Source organism: Pleurodeles waltl, chromosome 3_1 (assembly GCF_031143425.1).
Source record: "Pleurodeles waltl isolate 20211129_DDA chromosome 3_1, aPleWal1.hap1.20221129, whole genome shotgun sequence".
NCBI lineage: Eukaryota > Metazoa > Chordata > Amphibia > Caudata > Salamandridae > Pleurodeles > Pleurodeles waltl.
The window spans coordinates 1,443,039,401-1,443,060,850 of NC_090440.1; the positions used below are offsets into that span (position 1 = coordinate 1,443,039,401).

The 21,450-nt window shown below is 40.5% G+C and overlaps 1 protein-coding gene across 2 annotated transcripts in view; it reads right to left on the bottom strand.

Annotated features, from left to right (window-relative positions):
• Nucleotides 1-21,450, bottom strand: part of FDXACB1 (ferredoxin-fold anticodon binding domain containing 1) — a 92,693-nt gene that overhangs the window by 12,981 nt on the left and 58,262 nt on the right. For both annotated transcript variants that reach the window (XM_069225009.1, XM_069225008.1), the window contains 3 exons: nucleotides 20,191-20,376; nucleotides 10,627-10,783; nucleotides 4,913-5,116 (listed from right to left, as the gene is read on the bottom strand). In XM_069225009.1, the coding sequence (XP_069081110.1) occupies nucleotides 4,913-5,116; nucleotides 10,627-10,783; nucleotides 20,191-20,365 (536 nt within the window). In that variant the 5' untranslated portion in view covers nucleotides 20,366-20,376. The remainder of the gene's footprint in view (nucleotides 1-4,912; nucleotides 5,117-10,626; nucleotides 10,784-20,190; nucleotides 20,377-21,450) is intronic.

Sequence of the window (21,450 nt, forward strand, 5' to 3'; positions counted from 1 at the left end):
ATTCTTGCAGTGCTTACAAGTGTCAGGGCAGTGACTCTGAGGCAGGCACACAATACAAAGAGAGTGTGGGTCTGACTGGGCCTTCTTCTTCCCACAAGAAGGGCATTTGACAAAAAGTGAAGGCATTTTTCTGTCAGGTAAAAACTGCCAAACCCAGACAAAGATGTTATCTGTCGAATGAAACAGGAAAAAACGCTTTTTAAAGGATTTTTCTGAGAAAAACTCAGAAAAACTGAGAGCGCAATGCTCCAGGATCCTCTCAGAAGAAGCCGGAAAAAAGAACTGACCTAACTGTGAACCAACTGTCACCTTTCCTTCACCCCTGAGGCATGGTGGGATACTGGAGGTGCTCAGGGTCTTAAAGGCATGGTGCCAAAGTTTTTATGGTTCTCCTGTGTTAACCTGCATGCAGCCTATTGGCTAAGAATGCTCCATTGTTTTTCAATGTAGTTTTTTCTCTTTTTTCCCTAGTGATTACTACTGCTTACTTCCCTAAGCCCAGTTTTGGGGGCTTGGGTAGATATTTATTCTCTATTGTAATTTTAGAATGAAAAAAAAAAAAAAACTTCATAGAAATAAAGCATTTTAGCCTGTTTATGAGTATAGCCTGCATTGCTGTTTTACACATGGTTAATATGTGTGTATTTTATGTATGCGCCGGGGTCCCCGCACAGGGGCGGGAATATTCAATGTTTATGACTTTGATGAGGATACCCCTGGAAGAGAAGCATTTAAGACAGCATTACATAACACTGGTCAGTAGAAACTGAAAGAGAAACAAATAAATCAACACTTAAAAAAAATAAAAAATAAACTTTTGTGAAATTCTGTTTTCCTCTTTGTCAACAAGAAAACCTGTTTAAACATCACTGCTAAATAAAAGTGCAAAAACGAAACTGGTGCCAAACCTTCACCTACTGTTGTCCCTGAGCTCTGGAATTCTCTACATATTTCACACAAAAATGGCCTGGATCATTACATAATCACCCAGAGAATTATAGATTCAAATTGTTCCTTGAGACCATACTTGTCCTGCACTATGCATTAGCCATCAGCACTCATCCTATTCTATGAACTGCCAAGAAGTTCCATTTGTAGGTGAACACCTGAGCAATTTAATCAAAAGGAGAAGGCACTCTAAGGTAGTTACTGGCAGGAGGTGGGGAAGTCAGAAGGCTTGAATCAAAGTAAAAGGCCCTACTACATCCTGGTCACTAACTCAATTATTACCTGGGAGTGTCCTCCTCTTATATGCTATTGTTATTGTAAAAACAAAGTGAGACATGTTGAGTGAAACAAACTTTCCTCGGCAGCAGCGGTCTGCTGGTTGATTCATGTGTGTTCTACTGCAGCTTCACTACAGATTTCTAATGAACAACTAAAGGGCTAACATTCTTTATTCATGGCAACCAAGGCACTCCTGCACGCCAAATTGCTGGAACAGAAGGTGCAGAAATGAAACCATTCTCTATAGAGGAGACAGCAGTAAGTAAACAAATGGATGGCAAAACATTTTGTCATGAAAAGTATGGCTAGCACTCCAGAAAGCTAAAATGAGAACATATTTTCTATACATTTTCAAATATCTTCCCGATTCATGTGAGAAAAAAAAAAAGAGGATGGCATGCCAAGTGGAACATAGTTCCAAGAGAAGCAGCAGTCTGTCAGTTGACTCTCCAGAGCTCTAATGAACAAATAGTGAGTTAACATTCTATACTCATGACGAAATGAGGCACTCTCGGGCTCATTGTTGCTGAAAGAACAACTGTAGAATTTACAACCTTTACAAAGGAGCAGAAAGATGTAAATGAGCACTGAGGTTAATGCAGATATGAAATGTGTTGTTTCTGAGACTATATATGGATTTCAGTGATTTAAAAAGCATAATATATTTTTGGCCTACTGAAAAAATAAATTAATGAGAGTTTCCTACATGACCTCAGCAACCTATTTCCACATCGGTTTCTCAGAATATCTGTCTTTTATGTCACTTAATACCCTAAATTTTAAAATAGTAATGCTTTGGTAAACACATAAGCTTTTTAAATCGTCAGATACAGGAAGCTATTTGGAGACAGATCCACAATTAAAATTAATAGATATGCACTCCCAGGGGAAATAGGGCCATCCAGATGGCTTGTGTTTTTTTGTCCAAAATATTTTAATTGTGTTTTTCAATGAATACAAACCAAAGGACAGCAAGCAATCACACAGATCAGCATAAAACAATATGAAGCAAAGATAATGAGAGTGTGCCCACCCTCCTTAAAACAATCCAACAAAACCTGCCCTCAGCCACACACACACTTGAGCACTGCTCACACAAAGCTTAAAAGTAATTCTAAATCAGAGCACAGGAACCTTTCATCTAGGAGAGAGTGCTAGAACTGGGAGGTCCTCAGACATATACTCCACTAAGGGTTTGCACTGTATTTCAAAAGCAGCGTGTGTGCCTGCCATTTTACTTGCTAACCTTTCCATAGTCAAAATTCCCACAGTGTATGGCACCGCTGTGCGATGGAAGGGCAGTTAATCTTCTGCCAATGGAACCCAATGACCATTTTTGCAGCTCCAAGACGTTTCAAGCACAAATACCACTTTCCTCTAGACATTTGTGGAATATTGTTAGTTTCCAGACCGGACAATATTACAACTTGTAGAGTTAGAGGCAATGGGAAGTCCATCACACTGGGATAAGAGGATATTACTTCCATCCAGAATGGTGACTCTAGACTCCCACACACGTGTGCTGTGGTCCCAATTTCTCCCCACTCCCTTCAACATAGACTAGACACCTTTGGGAACATTTTGTGTATCTTGTTGGGGTGTGCTGCCCTTGTACACTGCTTGTACTTTTCAAGCTACTGGAGCATTTATTCTTGTGAGAGCACTCACTCCTCATTCAGACAGGAATAAGTTGGACCACCAGGTAAAGTCTGTAAAAAATCATTCCAATGAAGAAGAAAGTTAACTTTATAAAACTGGAGGGTATGTTGTTTTTATCATGATTCCCAAATATCACATTTTAAGAAACTACCTCCCTCCCACATATTTTGGACTGATGCTGCAGTTTTTGTTTTTTTGGGGGTGGAGGGTAACTTTGAAGTGCACTGGGCTCAATGCATGTGGTCTGACCCCTAAGAGTGTATGTGTAATTGGCTGATCCTTGACTGGCATATGTAGCTTTCCTATAAGCTTTTCGCTGTTCATGTGACCTTGAGAATTTCTTCCTTGTCTCTAAGATATTAAAAATTTATTCAAATGTCTCTTGCACAGTACGTTGATCAGAAGTACTTTGGACGTACTCTATGTGCACTACCAAGGCACATTTCTGCAAGTTCTTGACCCAAAAGGGATTCAAAGAGGCTTGATGTGAGGGAAGGAACATCGGCTCCCTCTGCAAGACCCATCACTCTCAAATTTGCCCTAAAAAAAGGTGTTTTCCAAGTCTTTAGTATAAGGACAATGTATAGCTGTGGCTGGGTAATATCCAGTTTTCTTTTTTGGTCTTTTAAATGCTTCCAGCACATCAGTTCTCACCTCTAATTGCAGGATTCTAGTTGCAATGAAGACAACATCGCTGGAAAGCTCATCAAGCTTTGAGCCCAGGGTGGATGTCCGCTTTAACTGACTTTTCATCATCTCTTTAAGCCTTCCCCTTAGTTTGTCTGAGGCCTGCAAATCTTCCCTAGAGACTGCATTTCCTGAGGCAATACTGAAACCTGCAAGGAAGATTCTTTCTCCATAGACCCCTTTGTCTACGTTGGCTTATGAGAGCAGCACATGTAATCTACTAGGTCTTTTTGTGTGCTCATTTTCAGGTTGTATTTGCAGATGGGTGGCCCAGAGTCAAGGTGATAGCCACCACAATTGTATGGATGTATTTGTTAGTCTAGACGTGGGGGCCTTGAATCTATTGTAGATGGAGCACCTTGGTAATCTTTAGGCTTGCACCTGATTGCATATGTCAGTCCTATGCTCCCCCTCCAACCTTAGAGGCTCCAAGATTAATTTAGTGGGATTCCACAGTGCTTGGCGCTATGGGGGTCTTGATCTCCTCTGCCACTCCACACACTATGTCTCACCACTTCATCCTTATGGGTGTCCGATTTGCAGTTTAAATCCCCACAACATGTGCAATCTCATTTGAGGTGCTCTACTTTCCAGAGAGGCAGCAGGCTTCAGGACTGTTGATGAGTAAATGAAGGCACCCACTTGCAGTGTCCTGTGGGGCTCTTAACCTAAGGTGACAGCAGTCCCTTAAGGCACCACCTTTTCAGCAGGCTTGCAAGACTCTCACGGCTCAGGCACTAGTGGCTGCCATCTTATGGTCCGATAACGCAAGGTGCTGCCTGAGAAATTGACATGCATCCTTCCACATTAAGGCTCAATCGGGGATCCTGCAGCACCACCCCTCCATCTGCCTGGTTTTAGGCCCAAGGACATCTTTAGCTGTGTGCAAGACAATGCCACCATAGCAGGCAGCAAGTGACGGGAGGCGATATAATACTATTCATTATATAAGCCTTATTGTGATCCTCATTGAATCCTGCTTCTACAAAATAGTGAATGGTTTCGCAAAATGGATTATATCTTGGTAGTTTTCTTGTGAAATGTGTGCGGGTGAGTTTTATTTACATGAAAAAGATTATATAGATGCCACAATTAACAAAACCCTTTGCAATTTAAATACATCTTTAATCTGAAAATTAGAGACTAAATAAAACCTGGAATTATTTTTCTGTGTTGTTTATTTCAGACTGAGGTATTGTTCACTATTGCATGTTTAAAACCATCTGCAATTGAAAAGTACTGCTTACAAACATCATTTTCTCATGCAATCTAATGTAAAAGGTGCCAGCGGAGAATTATATAAAAAAAAAAGAGTGACTTTATGACCACTACAAAATACCTGTAGCCAGTGCATTTATATTCAGAGTACAAATCTGCTTTGAAGGGCTTCACATTGCTTAGGATAAGTCCAGAGCGGGCTGCCATGGCAGTCACCTGCCAACTGTTGTGCCATTCTCTAATGGGATGGTCTGCTGGCGTCCCACCCTGTCCCGTGCACAAAGAGACATGGACTTCACCATCATCTGTCAGGACCTCTGCACAGCTATGAGGAAAACAAGATGAAAAAGAGTAAAGGCCCAGACACACAGGAAGAAACAAACTATATAAGAGTGTTAAGGATGTGCGACTGACAAACCTCATGTATGCCAGATACTAGATCGGTTGTCCACTTCTGCTGTGCTAACAAAGCCAAAATGTCACAAAACATAACTCTACCCAGTGAAGTGTCAAGTAGAATAGGGTAACCCAATACTAAAGGTACTTGGTTAAGTATATGTAACAAACAACAATGGTTGCTAAAATAATGTACTACTCAAACTAGTACATACTCTACTGCTAGTATGTAATGAATGCAAATTAATTATAGAAACAACAAGTTTATGATATATAAATAGGACTGAAACAAAATCTGTGTGTTAGAATAAAAGCCGCTAATGTTGCTCGGTGCAAAATTAAGGGTGCAGGAACCATTTTTTTATGACAATCTTTTCATACCCAAAAACGATAAGCAACATATCTGTGTCAAAATGTTACCTTTATGCTAGTGTCAGACACAGACGTTTATGACTCATTCCTTCATGGTAATCCTTCATTTTTGTTTTGACTGTGCCTCTAAACCCATTTTGACATTTGTCTTTAACCTGTTGACATGAAATATTTTTTCCTGTAATAATTGTCTCTGCAGTATTTCTCGCTGACCACATATTTGCACCAAAGTCTCATAGTTGGGACTACCCTAGTACATGGTTACTGTCCAGGTGTACAATAGCAAGTAAAACTCGGAAAGTCGCACTCTATTTTGTTGTGATTCATGATCTGAGAGGATGTGTGACGACCACCAAATCCCTTTTCCCCCTTCCCCCTTCCCCCCTCCTGCTAGTAGGAGTCATCTATCCAAGATTAAACATCCCTAAAAAGGAAGGTCTTCCAGTATTAAGGCAATTAAGTTTACCTGTGCAGAGTACGGCCACAGCTTATTCATAACCCAGGAATTCGAGGGATGGGATGAACATATTAGCAAGAAAGTGCCCACCTCAGATGAAATTCATCTCCCAATACTTCTTGCAACAGAAACAGCTGTGCAGAACTGCAGATAGCGCTTGCTCTACTGCATGGCAAAAAAGTCTACTAGAGGGGTGCTCTCGTGGGAGATGACTTGAAAGCCACTAGTAATCGACAAGATGGTGTCGACGTAGTAGGACTGCACGTTCATGGAGCACAACAGATGGCTCACAACCATCATGAATATGAATCCAAAACTACAGCTCCAGAGCCTCCAAACACTTTGGCCTCTCAGATACACCATCCTGTTGTTGGCATACCACACTGTGGTCGTGTTGACCATCAACACCTGTACTGGCCAACTGTGAATGGAGGGTAGGAAACCTTTGAGGGCCAGGCTGATCACCCAAAGCTTGAGCAGGGTGATACGAGACTTCTGTTCTGAGGCACACCAGGAGCCTCCCATATCAGGATGACCGCCTCAAAGGGTGCAGTATTGGTCACCAATTTTCCCACTGCCTGTGGAGAACAGAAGGGCTTCTCACATGTGAGATAGCCTGTCATAAGCCACCACTGTAAATCTCAAGCTGGTTTAGGGGAAAGGTATAAATCGTCTGTGAGGACTCCCCCCTGTCGAGCCCACCTGAAGGGAAGGCGTCACACATGTGCCACCAAGCATGGGGAACCAGCAAGAGGCGAGCACGTACAACAGGCAAAGGACTGTCAGGGACAGAAGCAGAGCTCCCTCTCAAAACATCAGATCGTAGCATGAATGCCCCAAATTCACTGACCAGATGAGAAGGCCTTGAAAGAGACTGTATCTAGCTCTTCCTGGATAAAGAGGAGAAGCTGGGAGGGGTGAAGGTGTGACTTGAGGAGGTTGTCCAAACCCTAAGTTGAAGAGCAGGACGATCGTGGCTTGTAGGTGATCTGACACTAGCTTTGTCAATCCAGCCTTCAGCAGTCAGTCAAGGTATGTGAAGACAGATATGTAGGAAGAGGATGACGACAACTGAGGTTGCCCACAATGTTCTCCTGAACAGCCACACCTGCTGTAACTGCAAAACAGCTTTTTTAACTACTGAACAGTTTGTGAGAGCTAGCATCACTGTAGTGCAGCCCTCAGCAATATCTCCCAAACTTGCTTTATTGCTGATGGAACTGGCTTGCTGGGGAAGCCAGTCCCAAAGGTTGCTCCTGCTCAAAGCGTTTGAGGAGTGAGTCAGAATTCTTGCTGAAAAGGCGACTGTCATCAAAGGCATGTTGATAAGATTCACATGGGCATCTCCCCAAAACACGATCAAGTGCATCAAAGCGTGGCAGCAGATCACAATCAAAGAGCCAACGGACCTCAATTTGCTTTGCTGCACTCTGGACACTGAGAACAACATCTGCAAAATGGTCACAATAGGGGGTTAAGTAAGGCTTGGAATTACCATTTGCACAATCTCCCACAAAGAGTGGGAATAAACGAAGGGCATTTGCATCTGTCGATGTCAAGTCTCCCTTTAGAGAACACCTTCCCTTTTACCTCAATTCTCTTCAACTCCCTATCTGGAGGAGTAGAGGGAAATAAGTCAGGGTTCTGTTTGGAGGAAGAGGAAGGCTCTCAGAGGAGGGATGAGCCATCAAGAATTAGGGTCCTGACATGCTGGACGATGGGATGTGGATTAGTGACTTAGCAGTTCACTGTGAGAGCAACAGTTGGTTAGCTCCATTCGACCAAGGGGGGAGGGGGAGAATCAATGCTTTGTTTTAGAAGAGCAATGTCTGAAGACACGGGCTACAACATGTTTAAGGGGTTGGTTTTCTCTTCCTCCAAAGTTAATGAAAGCTCAAGTTCTTCCACTACCTTGTGTAAAACACAGTGAGTGAGGCTCCTTCTCAGTGGGAGGTCATGACGGACAAACCAGATTCACCTCAAGGGAGGTATAGAGGACCAGACAGTCACAAATATCCATACCGTTGAAAGAAAAAACAGCCAGCCTCATTGCCGTCTTCATCGCCTTGGTGAATGACAGAATGGGGTCTGAATCCCGGATAAAAAGATCCAAGCCAGCCATAATATTCATCACAAGACAAAGGCCTGTTCTCTTGATCAATTGAAGAGCTTTATGTCTAGATCTGATCAAAAGGGCCCTTCACTTCGGGAAATTTGTCAAACCAAGTCAGCGCTGGTGGCATCAAGGGCAGAGCTAGATGTAGGCCAACAGACAACACCTTCAGTGGAGGAAGAGTGTCAGTCAAGTGTGGTGACAGAAGGTGGCAATAGGGTTGGGTCAATCAGCACATGAGCTTCTTGGGACTCACATGCACACCATGTGCGTTCTTGGGACGCACATGCAGTACAGCGGAGCAGCATAGTGCCCGCATTGACTGGATGAAGGCTGCAATCTGCACTGTCAGGGGCTGGGAATTCCCTAAAGTTCCAGCTCCGAATGCAGCACAGAAGGAATCTCCACCAAATTCCTTTCTGAATTCAAGGCTTGAGTTGGTGAAGTCCACTGACTGGCAGCTCAATCTCTGGAGTAGGAGCGACAGTGAGAGGTTCAAGAGTCCCTCCAGTGGTGTACTCCTCCTCCTTTTTGAACAACTTTTCCCTTGGGGAGTGGCCGCTTCAAGCATTTACTGGTCAAAGGAGAGCCTCTATTCCATTCATCTCAATCTTGAAGTGTTTTGCCTTCAGTTTCTTGATGTTCATTGTCATGCATGTATTCACATCTTTCATACACCTTGGTGTGTTTGAGTCACAGGCTCCAGAGACATACATTGTGCGGATCAGAGCTCAACTGCAGAAATGTAATCTCTTAAAGCCTGAATTTTTTGGGAATATATTAATGTCAACACTGATGAAAAATAATGAGTGGCCAAACGTTTGGTAGCGAGTAACTCCTAGTTTGCGTCAAAGCAGTGGAAAAAAATGAACTTTTGCAGTGACTGGAACTGACTCCATTCCGAGGTGCCACCTTTCCACAGGAGAGCCATTTCAGTTTTCTGGATCCATTATGGAGCCTGGAGGGAATTCAAAGGGGAGGTAAGGAATCCGCATGTAGAAATATCTATCAGAAACAATATTTTATGAAATCAGTGTTATTTATTATGTATGCTCTTAAGAGAACACAGAACATCCACTGGTACCTAAACCTCTAGGCATGGGTGGTGCAGTATCAAACAATAATATTGAAAGAAATCTAGTTGTATCGATATGTAACACGAATAGAAAACACAAATCCAAAGCTTAACTGAACAGTGTTCTACAGAACAGTTTGAAATAATGCAGAAGGTTTTTTTTTTTACAGATATCACAATGAAAGGGTTTGCTTTAATTCCTACTTTTTTCCGACTCAGAAATAGGAAATGTATGTAAACACATCCAGATATTGTACAATTATTCAACATAAAAACAGAATTCAACATATATTAAAAACAGACTAGAAACAGGGCTTCTTTTGCCTTTCTATTCGAAGAGGAACTCGCAAATTATCAACATCAGAAGAATACATCTCCCTGTATTACAAAAAAGCGCGTCAAAGATGGAAGTATTTCATTTATGGTAAGAAACTGCCCAGTACGCAAGGGTTAGTGTTAATGTGTAAAGGTGTGTAAAAAGCTCGCTACATCATCTTTATTGTGTTTGATTAGTAGGTTAATCCAATTACGTTGATTGTTAAAAACAAGAGCAGGCTTGCAGTCGAAACAACCAAGTATGAGAAGCTGATCTAATGAATGCTTGGGAACTTAATGTTGCTGAACTAGTAGAATAGCATTTCCTTCAGCTTAGAAAAAAAAACGACCTGTTTACCAGCAAGGATCCACAAAAAAAAAAAACATATATCCTAATGAACTACGAATATTCATATTTTTCACAGATTAATACAATTTTCAACATGTTAGACATGACTTTCCAGACAGAAAGTGAACCAAAACATCAGGAAGGTGGGATGTTAAAATCAAGTCAGCAGAGCTATGACTACACAAACAAAATAGGCTACCAAAACTCCTAAAACAAAGGCACTAATGTTCTGTAAAGTGAGGTTGCGGAAACAGGAGACGCAGACTGCACTAAGGGGAGAAGAGTGTCAGGAATCATCCAAACAGCAAGTGTGTCAGGAAGTCACCCACACGACTCATTTGGCGCCCACTTTCCATTTATCCACGATGTAATGAATGTAGTAAATGTGTTCTTAGGGGCACAAACAGGCAAGTGAAGTTGCCGAAAGGTAAGGCAAGGAGCAGAGACCCTGGTGGATGGACAAATCAAGGTTGCTTAACGGTTATCAGATACAGTGACATCAGGAGACTCAACGGTAGGTTAATAAGAGATGTAGAAGTCACTACGTTTTTATTAGCTTCCTTTCCAGAACAGGGGAACGATGCGAGTAAGTAAAATAAAGAGTGCAATTTTATTTAGTACTAAATATTTTGATAAGAAATGTAGGATTCAAGACGTTTCCCCGTACAGTTACATTTTTGGTGCACAAAAAATTAAAACATTTTCACCAACTTTTCCCAAGATTGGCATTGTCTTTACTTATCCATTTCAATACTCACCTTCTAAAAAACTTCTCAAGAAGTTCCCTATTTTTCCTCACACCAGCTTTTTTCCCACAGTGTGGAAAGTTGAAAACAATTTGATCAAACCGATTCTTGGCTGTGGCAAAAAATTCCTTAAGCTTGGTGCAGTCCACCTGGAAGTAAATTTGGGCACCTGAAAAAGACGATCCTACCATAAATAATTTGGCATACAGCTTTTAGAGATGGGACTATTCCCAACTGTTTATAAAATGCATTCAAAAGACAATTTTAGTGGTATTTGTTTTCTGAAATAAGGACTGGTTATGAATGAATGTGGGTAAAAGGCCAGTTCCAACTATTATTCTACATTATGATGCAAAACAGCCTTGGTAGTAGATAAGAAGCCCTTTCAAACAGCTTGCAAAAGTCTTCCGAATACCGGTATATAATCACCAAAGTCCTAATCCAGATGTACTATGGAGGATGTCTTATGATGCTGCACTTAAGGATATCAGATGTTATTTGCCACGCTGCAACACTCTGCGGGTCAGAACAGTTACTGACAAGCTAGTCTTTGAGTACCTTAAGAGATCTGCCCTTCACCCTCTAACCCACCATGCGTATTTAGACAAATACTCTTCAAACAGTGCACCTAAAGCAATAAAGCAAAGGAGATACAAAAACATACATACACAGAATAAGGCAAAACGTATATTCAGACTAATCTTTCTAAAAATTATTTTTAATGCTGCACATTATCAAAAACAACTAACTAACTAAGCTAACATGTATGCTCTTCTTTATATTCATTGTTCGGGCCTCATTTATGAATGTATAAATAATGTTTTCTCCTTTACAATGCACTAACGTTCATTATTACAGTTGTGCTGAAAGTTATGCTAGCTCTTTGGGTTTCAGCGAGTACTATCAGAGCTTTTATTGGAAATTTGTTTAAAAGTGCGGGACGGGAAAAGGTGTTCGACTGGCCAACAGGACTCAGATGCACCTTTAAAGAAATGTAACCCAAGCCCCATCGTTACTATTTGTAATATGCTTAATTTTGATTTAGGTGCGGCAATGGACAACAACAGTAGCTTGAAATAAACTGAGCAAATGGGATACCCAACATGATACTAACAGAAAAATTATTACTATTCAAGAGGGTGGTCCAAGACACTACAGCTGGAGTTGCAGGGGCACCCCAGAACACAACAACTACATTTAAGTACTCCTGAGAATATGGATTGTGCTTAGAGAACCACATAGGTTATGGCCACATCAAGGAAGCCTAAGACACTCCTTTCGGAGTAATGTCTTAACTTATGGTAATTTTGGTCCAGTAATCAGTTAATCACAACAAGGTTACTATCGTTACTAAGCTTCTGCAGGCAATTGCGAACCTTGTGGAAATACATAACTGAGTTCCAGCGCATTGGAATAAAAATGTGCAAACTTCACCTGCTAACCCCAATCTGGGAGAAAGGTCTGCAGCCAAGCTCTGGCTGCACCAAGGATCATAGACTGTAGTCAAGCCTTTCCAGAGATGCAAAGGATTGCCTTTATCAGAGGTAGGTGTTAGGCCCAACAAGGCGCTCTGGTTATTTGTCTGCAGTGCTTGTTTTGTGCATTCAACGAACTCGTCTTCTCATTTACTGAAAAAGTATAGTCAGAATTATAGTAAGAATATTTGAAAGGGAGGCACTTGTAAAAGTAAAATGCTTGTCCAAATATATATGCATATACATGTAAACAAGGCGCGGGAGACCGCTATTTTTTCCGCAAATTTGCGATGATATACAAAAGATATAGGCAAGTGGAAAAATGCTTTTTCTATGGATACATGGTCCTAACTATAAATACCTACTGGCAACCGTATATCATACATATATATATATCACCAAAAGAGATGCCGGAATTCCAAGGCTCACTAGCAGGGCGGTCCGAGAGTGGTTCCAGCACACTACATAATCCAAAACTTTTCTACAAGTAATTCAAAAAGTCCTCGGACAACAATGTATAATCAAAATTCTATATTTCTTTAAAGCAAATACCACAACGTGTTTCAGCCGTAGCCTTGTTCACGTGTGAAATAGTTTGTTCAGTCATCCAACAATTATAAACACAGTCACCAAAACAAATAAAGGACTACTACTACAAATGTCTAACATACCACCAATGCATTCTCTGTCTTCCCAGAGTGCCATTTTAGAGAATGGGACTCACTAAGGCATTTCAATCATAATCCATCTTAATTTTTACCATTAATTCATATTTTTGTCATGATGAAAGCCACAATTTGTCAAATATCAAATTACCTTCACATATAATCACTCTATTAATTGATTTAAACATTATATCAAATTTTCACATCTTTACAAATCATTTACAAATTAATGCAAGCGCACATCTCCTTATATGCAGGTAACATTGCAACAATGACAGCAGGCATTTAACATCAATTATAATTGATATAATATGCCAACCCATCCCCAATACATCTAATACTTAAAAGTGACCCAACTTAAAACTAACCACTAAAATAAACCAAACCCACAAAATACAGATCACCCTATATATAAAAAATATTGGGCCAGATGTAGCAAGCCGTTTGCATGACGCAAACTGCGAAAATCGCAGTTTGCGCCATGCAAACGTCCGAATGCGATGCACATTCACAAATTGCGAGTCGGTACCGACTCGCAATTTGTGAATGCGACTCGCAAATAGGAAGAGGTGTTCCCTTCCTATTTGCGACTCGCATCGCAATTCAGACTTGCTTTGTGACCGCGAATGCGGTCGCAAAGCAACTCGCAGTTACCACCAGTGTCACACTGGTGGTAACTCATTCGCAAAAGGGAAGGGGTCCCCATGGGACCCCTTCCCCTTTGTGAATGACGAAAAAAATATTTTTTTAGGGCAGGCAGGGGTCCTATGGACCACTGCCTACTCTGAAAAAACGAAACCAAATGGTTTCGGAAGTTTTTTCATTTTGCAACTCGTTTTCCTTTAAGGAAAACGGGCTGCAAAATGAAAAAAAAAAAAACTGCTTTATAAAGCAGTCACAGACATGGAGGTCTGCTGACTTCAGCAGGCCACCATCCCTGTGAGTGCAGGGACTCGCTATGGGGTCGCAAAATGCGACCCACCTCATGAATATTGATGAGGTGGGTCTTTGTGACCCCATAGGGAGTCGCAGAAGGTGTCTGAGACACCATTCTGCATATGCTTTTGCGAGTCTGAAATTGCGAGTCGCACTGACTTGCAATTTCAGACTCGCAAAAGCATATCTTGCTACATCTGGCCCATTATTTTTTATCACTTTTGCATGCATGCCAGAGGTTACAAACTACAGTTACCTGTATCTCTTAACTCAGTTCAACCCAGATGTACATTTAATTCTTCACTGGAGTTCAACCCAACTGGATTCAATGTATTGAGTTTAATGATTAGTTTTGATTCCAAAATTCTCAATTGTTTCTCCCTATTACCACCACGTATGTTTTGTTTAACCTGATCTAGAACCACAAAACTGAGCAACTTTTCATCCCCATTATGACTTGTATGAAAATGTCTTGCCACAGGGTAATTCCGATCCCCATTACGAATCGCCCTTAAATGTTCTAATACTTTTTTTTTAGCCCTGTGTATGGTACCACCAACATACCATTTCCCATACGGGCATTGAAGGCCATAGACACAAAAATCTGTATTGCAACTAAAGTGCCCTTTGATTTGATAAATCCACTTTCCATTGTCGCACTCCACTTTCTCACAAGTACTGCTGTATTTACACGCTTTACATCTTTTACAGCAGTAAAAACCTGACGGACTATCAAACAACTTGCCTTCCATCCGATTCCGTGGGCCATATTTCAACTCAAGTCATCTTTTAAGGACCTCCCCCTGCGAAAAGTCACTAATGGTTTCTCTGAGATATATTTATCTAGAGTGGAATCAGTTTGCAAAATATGCCAACTTCTCAATAGGATCTGTCTTACTGCACATGCCTGACTTGAAAAGGTGGTAATAAATCTCAAACTTTCCTTTGACTCACGTTTCTGCTCTCTATTGTAAATACTTCTTCTCTCTCCATACTGTCAACCTTGTATTTTGCTTGCTGTATGGTTTTCATGCTATATCCTCTTTCTCTAAATTTTAGACACATGCGCTGACTTTCTTATTGGTACTCATCCCATGTACTACATACTCTATGAGCTCTCAACAGTTCTCCATATGGGATGCTTTGTATAAGCTTGAGTGGATGTGCACTCTTAGCACTTACACAGAAAAATAACAGCTGGGAATAGTTTATCTTAGTAGTCAAATGATGGTCTTGCACTGTCACATCTACATCAAGAAACTGAATCTGTTTCTTATTCACTGACTCACAGAATTGTAAATTGAACTGATTTGTATTTAAAGCCGCCACAAATACATATACATACATACACACACACACACACACACACTACTCCCTCTCTCCTCCTCAATAATTTTACTGCCAATGTTATAATTACATTATCAATGATGTCACAGATGTCATCAGTGATGTACTATCTGGGGTAATTAACAGTGCATGGCAAGAGATCAAGTTATAGTTACCTTAGGGTGCAAGTTATAGTTATTTGAGATAACCATAACTGCTGAATTTCTATGGTTTTATGCATGTACATTCAGAACTTAACTATAACGTCTTGTAACCTTTGGTTTTTAAGTGAACTTCTATGTTTTTTTTTTAATTCTGTTTCCTAACTATAACGTCCCTGTAATCTTTATTTTTTCCAGTGGAATAAAATATCTATATATACACATATATAGTCTCAAAAATATAAATCCCCCCCCCCCCCCCCGTTTGGGAAAAGCTCCTGGGTCTGGCTCCTAGTGGGTCAGACCTTGACTTAGGGGCTCTACAGCCCTGATTAACACCTCATTAAATCCTGTTGTGCTGCTTGAATAAGGCGAGGCAGCACAGCAGGCAGTCTACACAAGTGAACTTCTGTCCCCGGTTTTTGAAAGAAGGCCGGTTGAAATGTGAGCCTGCACAACAATGTGATGAATGTGCAGGTTCACTCGGACCCTCTCTTAAAAACCAGGACATTTTTTGGTTTTAGAAGAAAGTGTCAGGATACCAGAACAGGTCATAAAAGCAGCGCTCCTTCTGGTAAGGGGGTGTTCAATAGCCCAGGCTCTATGGTCAAAGACAAGACAATTATGTTAGATCCTACAGCTTTATTTAAGATGGTGGCTCTACGATATATGCTTTACATGTTTCTAAATTATCCATACAGGACTGCACCATCTTGGTTTACAAAAACACAGGCTAGCGTAAACAACTGCGTGTGGTGAAACTGATCCCAAGCATTTCTCACAAAAAATGTATTCAGATGTCATATGACGGTGACTCAGTCAGTAGACGTTGTTGTACTACTGGCCAGCCCAAATGCTGCCAATCATTGACTGGATTTTGAGCACAGACACAATCCACCGATAGCAACATTAGAGTATGCAGCCATTTGTTCCTGGCTGTATTGGGCTGCGATCCCTGTGTCGGCAGCGACTTCAGTGATGGCAATACAAGTTGAAAGCAGGCATAGAACACTGAAAGGGATAGGATGGGTTGAGCCACTAACTAAAGATACACCGTTGTGGTACAGGATGGGGACAAGCTGGGAATCTCCAAATTTGGAGACATCTGGGCGCATTGTCATATGTTATCCTTCAAACAGTTGACCCAGGAACATAAGCTCCTCAAGACTCAATTTTTCCTCTTTTTGCAACTGAGACATGCACTGGAGATCCATAAGGGGCGCCTCGACTCACTCCTGAACAATGAGGCAGATGGGAGTCAGACCTAAATAAACTGGACGGAGAAGAATGGGTTGAGGCAATATGGTAGCCAGACAGCTGGTAATCCTGGTTAGCCTTAGACTTGTTCAATTTAAATACTTCCAAAGAATATACTACACCCCTGACGGACTGTGGAATATGAGGAAAGGGAGAAGATCTTACTCTTTAGATGTGGATCGGTGAGAGGCACTTCACTGCGTATTATATGAGACTACATAGGTATCCAAAGATAGTAGGCCACAATTCTGAATGCACTCGAAAATGTGCAGGGTCATCAATAGAGCAAGACCTTACTGGAGGTGTTTCCAGGGTGGGATGGTCATCAGGGTCAGAAACAATTGATTGGCACTGGCAGTATCCTGGCCAAGCGAGACATCATTTTTAAGTGGAGTTCAGTAATGCCCCCTGCTTTCCTGAATGGCTTTTAGTGACTGATTACTGCTTCATTGCAGAAGGATCGGTGTAAAAGCGGGGTGTCTGGGGAAAAAGAAACAAAAAAACATGAAGGTATGAGACTCCTGGTGAGACCATTTCAATATAATCAGACCCCACACAAACAGGGTTGGCTCTGATCTGGCGGGAGGCAGGGTCGAGTGGGGAAAAGGTGATGAGGAGTTCTTGGAATGATGTAGATAATTTCTGTTGTGGCCCCAAATGTTATTGGACCATAATATGCACCAAGGGAATAGAGATATGTGTTTATATTTACGAAGATGATCATTTAGTCATCAATAAGCATGGCCGCAGAAAAGTTGAAAATAATAATAAATTAAAAAAATTAAAGGGATAATGTCTGTGCACTTTGACTCAGGGCCATCATCTAGTTCTCATCAGCAATGGGGAAAAAGTTCAGTACATCTGTATTAAGTTTTGCACAATTTTTATATTAAGGAAAAGTGAGATTATTACATAAAGAAATGGTGTAATGTGACTTCTGTGCTCATTAAGTCCAATGGTGTTAGTACCGGCAAAATGCTGGTACAAACCCTGTACTGTTTAATTGGAGATAAAAATGCCAAAACACCAATGCCCACGTTGTTGCCAAATATGATCTCAATTTGAGGTAATGACGTCTTCACCAGTTGTAGTAGACGTCCTGTCAGATTCCAGAGAATACTCAAACATTTTCCTCACGAAGTAGTAAGTTATTGCCCTTGATAGTGAGCATACCTGCATCCACCAGGCAGTTATGCGTCTACCGGGCCGAAACATAGGCAGTGATCAGTGCATTATATAGTGCACTGCGTGTCACCTTGTTTTAGTGAAAAGAGAGAAAGGATGACGAATGAGAAGAACAAAGAGAAAGGATGAAGAAAAGGAATTATACAGGGGGGGTTGCACTATGCTCAGACCACATCTGCTGCACAACTGTCACTAATACAAGTAGTGCAAACAATTTAGGTGAAATCAGATAACTGAAAATTCCCCATTCAACATCCATCAGAGAATAAGGGACATTTACCTCATGAGAGGGGCTTTAAATGTAGCGGTTGTAGTGCCTAGCAGCTTTTGAGAGCTCTTCGCCAATTCATTGCTATATAATGTTTAAACAACCATGCAAAAGAAGCAGTGTAATTTGAGGAATATATGTGCTGCCTAAGGCCTTGTTCTGTCACAGTGTATTCAGAGAGACAGCTCTGCTGTGTAAATTTGTAGCCTGTACTTCGGTTTCGCCTGTGGGATACTCAGTGATCTATAGCTAAAACCTGTTGGTCTTTGTAACCTGCGTGATAGGTCTGCTGCCTATGGCCTCAGAATGGGGTATCTGTGTAACCCAAGAGAGCCATACTCTCAATGGTCTGAGCTAGTCTTTTCTTTTTTGCACCCCAGGGATAACTCTGTAGCCTAAATTTAGTTTGTGCAGCCTGTGTGACAGCCATGTGGGCAGTGCTGTTTAATTTCTGAGCCTATATGTTCAGTTTCACCTAAAGGATACCCTGTAGTTGAAATCCAGAGTCTGTGTGTCAGTGCAACCTGTGGATAACTAGGCTCCAAGACTTAGAGAGGTGGGGCACAAGGATAGCATCGGTGTAATATGGGCTGCCTTACCACCAGACTGTGGTTGAAGGGGGTACTTACAGTTTTGCTGTGCCACTGGGGAGAAGAACACCCCCTCCTGTATTTGCAAGTCCCATTGGCATTTCGTGTCAAGTTTAAAATTATATTTTTTAGGAAACTAAATGTTCAGCATGTTCCTGTCATTTTGAACATCCAAGGAAGCTGCAGATGATACACTGGTTCCAAAAGGGTGAACGTCATGCAATGTGGTATAACGTTTCCAATATATGCTATAAAGATAACAAAATTTCGGGCAAAGTACTTAACACATAAAAAAGGTGGTATTGATTACACTAACATTATATGTCTGAAGGAAACTACTGTTAAATTATAAAACTATTACTCGATATTTGCATGGGTTATTTTTTCTAGCTGCAAAAATGGCATCACATTTTTATTTTGGAAGATCTACATTTTACAATCACAATAATGTGTTTTAATAAATACAAATCATGGCAAAAATCAAAGATAAATACAGCAAGCTCGCTGTCAATGTGACACAGTTACACAAACAGGGGGAGATTTCTACAGACTAACGAAGTGACAATGGCGGGGTCATTTCTGAGTATATATACCCTTTGTTTTCATTAAAGTGCCACTGGGCATTGCCAAGAATTGGCCTATCTTCTAAATTCACTATAGTGGTAGTTTGGTCTGTTAGTCCAGAAACAACTACCCTGCGACTTTTCAATTACATTTGAGTATCTTGTGAAAAACAAAGAAAACAAAGCCTGAAAATATAGACTTAATATACAGGATCTAAATTGTGATCATACAGAAGTATCTAAAAAAATGATTAACCACAGCATCCAGCAACTGTTTCCAAATTGCTAGCAATTACATTAGAACAGCAGATCAACCCAACCCTATGATGGGGAGCAAGATTGCCTTATTCCTGTATGGTTAAGGTTTCCTATTTTCCGTGCTTGTTTTTTGTGAATTTCAGTGGGTAGTTTTCATGTTTTCCGTCTTATGAAAATCTGTGTTTACATATTTTCAGCCTCCAAACTTCTGCTGGGAGACTGTGTTTTGCATTCTTTACAGAAAAATACATACCCCAAGTTCGGTTACCTACATATCAACTGACAAAAACAGATTTTTAAATATGGTTTACAAAAAGACACTACATTGGAGATTATAATAAAGAAATTAATCACCAATGGAGAAACATTTTTCTAAACACTATTTAGGTCACAATATTTATGTTAGAAGATATTTTTGTTACCAACATTCTGGCATAATATCATAGCACTCAAACAATTAAAAAAAAGTATTGTGCCAGGACCATCTTTAACATGACAAAGCCCTAATTAGTTACTGAATAGGAATGAAATAGTATCTTAGGCTCTGAGACGCTTAGAAGGAACAGCTGCATCCACAATAGATAGCCCCCTCTCCCTTTTTGCAAACCTTTGAGCCCTTAGAGACATGCGTAATTAAAGTAGGGCATACTATAAAAATAAATAAAAATACAAAATAAAAAAAACTATGAAAGGACCTAAACACGGATGGCAAATAACTCAAATAGGGAAACCCCGCTGTCCTCACCAGTCAATATTGTTAAGTGGGTACGTTTTAGCCATAAAACTAGGAAACATGAGTTCTGGTCCTTGCTTTACCACTTTACCGAAATGTGCTGGCAATGAACACTGGGCTGAGATATATAGGCAAGCTTGTGTATTGAGCCACTCTCACCGTTTTCTCGCAGATGTTGTACATTTTCTCTTGCACATGCTTGCTGAGTTATGACTTCTTCACTTTCAAAGCAGGTTGCAGTTATGCAGGTCTCCTGAGTGCTAACATCAGAGAGGGATGCTGAGAAGGAAAAGTTTCCTTCTCCCACCAGCAAGATGTGGCGTCCCAACTTCATGGCACCAATACCTATTAAAATATGCCAAAGTCAGTTGTCATTAACAGAGTCGTATTCACCTTCCTACAATGGGAAAGACATCAAAAGATGTGAAATAAAGTACAAGATGAACAGTGAGAATAGTGAAAAAGAGAAACAATGGGGTAAAAAGGAATGAGAACAAGAAGAAATGTTAACAAGGGAAAGGAATGAAAAAGAATTGGCATGAAGAAGAGATGACAGGAACAAAGAAACAATAAAAGAAGGAAACAAGAATGAGAAACAGAAGGAATAATAAGAAACGAATGAACCACAGGTAAAAAAAGAATGGAGAAGCAGTGAGTTATAAAGAGGTATTGAAAGAAAGAAGATGTTTAGTAAAGAGAACAAGAGTAATAAATAAGAATGAGGAGATGAAGGAAAGAGTAAAAAGGAGTATAAAAAATAAGAAACGAGAATATTGCGAGGAAGAGATGGAGGGAGAAGGAATTAATGTAAGATATATGGAGAAGATGTTACGAGAGCAAAAAGAGGGAATAAGGATCAATAGAAGGAACGAATCAAAGTAAAAGAAAAATGAGAGGAAGAAATATGTAATAAAAGACGGATTAGGTAAGAAAGATGTAACTGGAGAAAGAAGAAATTAGGGAAAAGGGAATGGAAGAAATAAGAATTAATGAAACTGAAAAAGTAGGACTCAGCGGAGAGGATGGTATATGAGTGTAAGAAAGAACATAGCAGAGGAACAAGTAAGGAATCGGGTAGAGAGAGAAGTGGACCAGAAAAAAAGAGGAATGAAGGAACATTACGAATAAGATTGATGACACAAAGAGAAGGAACAAAGTAAGAAAGCGCGAGACTGGAATTAAAGGACATGAGGAAGAATGGGAAACATGTAGAAGAAATTAACACAAGGAAAAGAATAATGTGGGGAAAAGGAAAAATAAAGAAAGAGAATAAGAAAAGGAGAAGCAACAACGATGTAAAAGGCATGGAGAAAATATAAAAATTAAAAAAGGAATAAAACTGGAAACCGAAAATAAATAGGGAGGAAGCTCCACATATAATAATTATTTAATATCCTGCATCTCCACCCCTGTGTAACT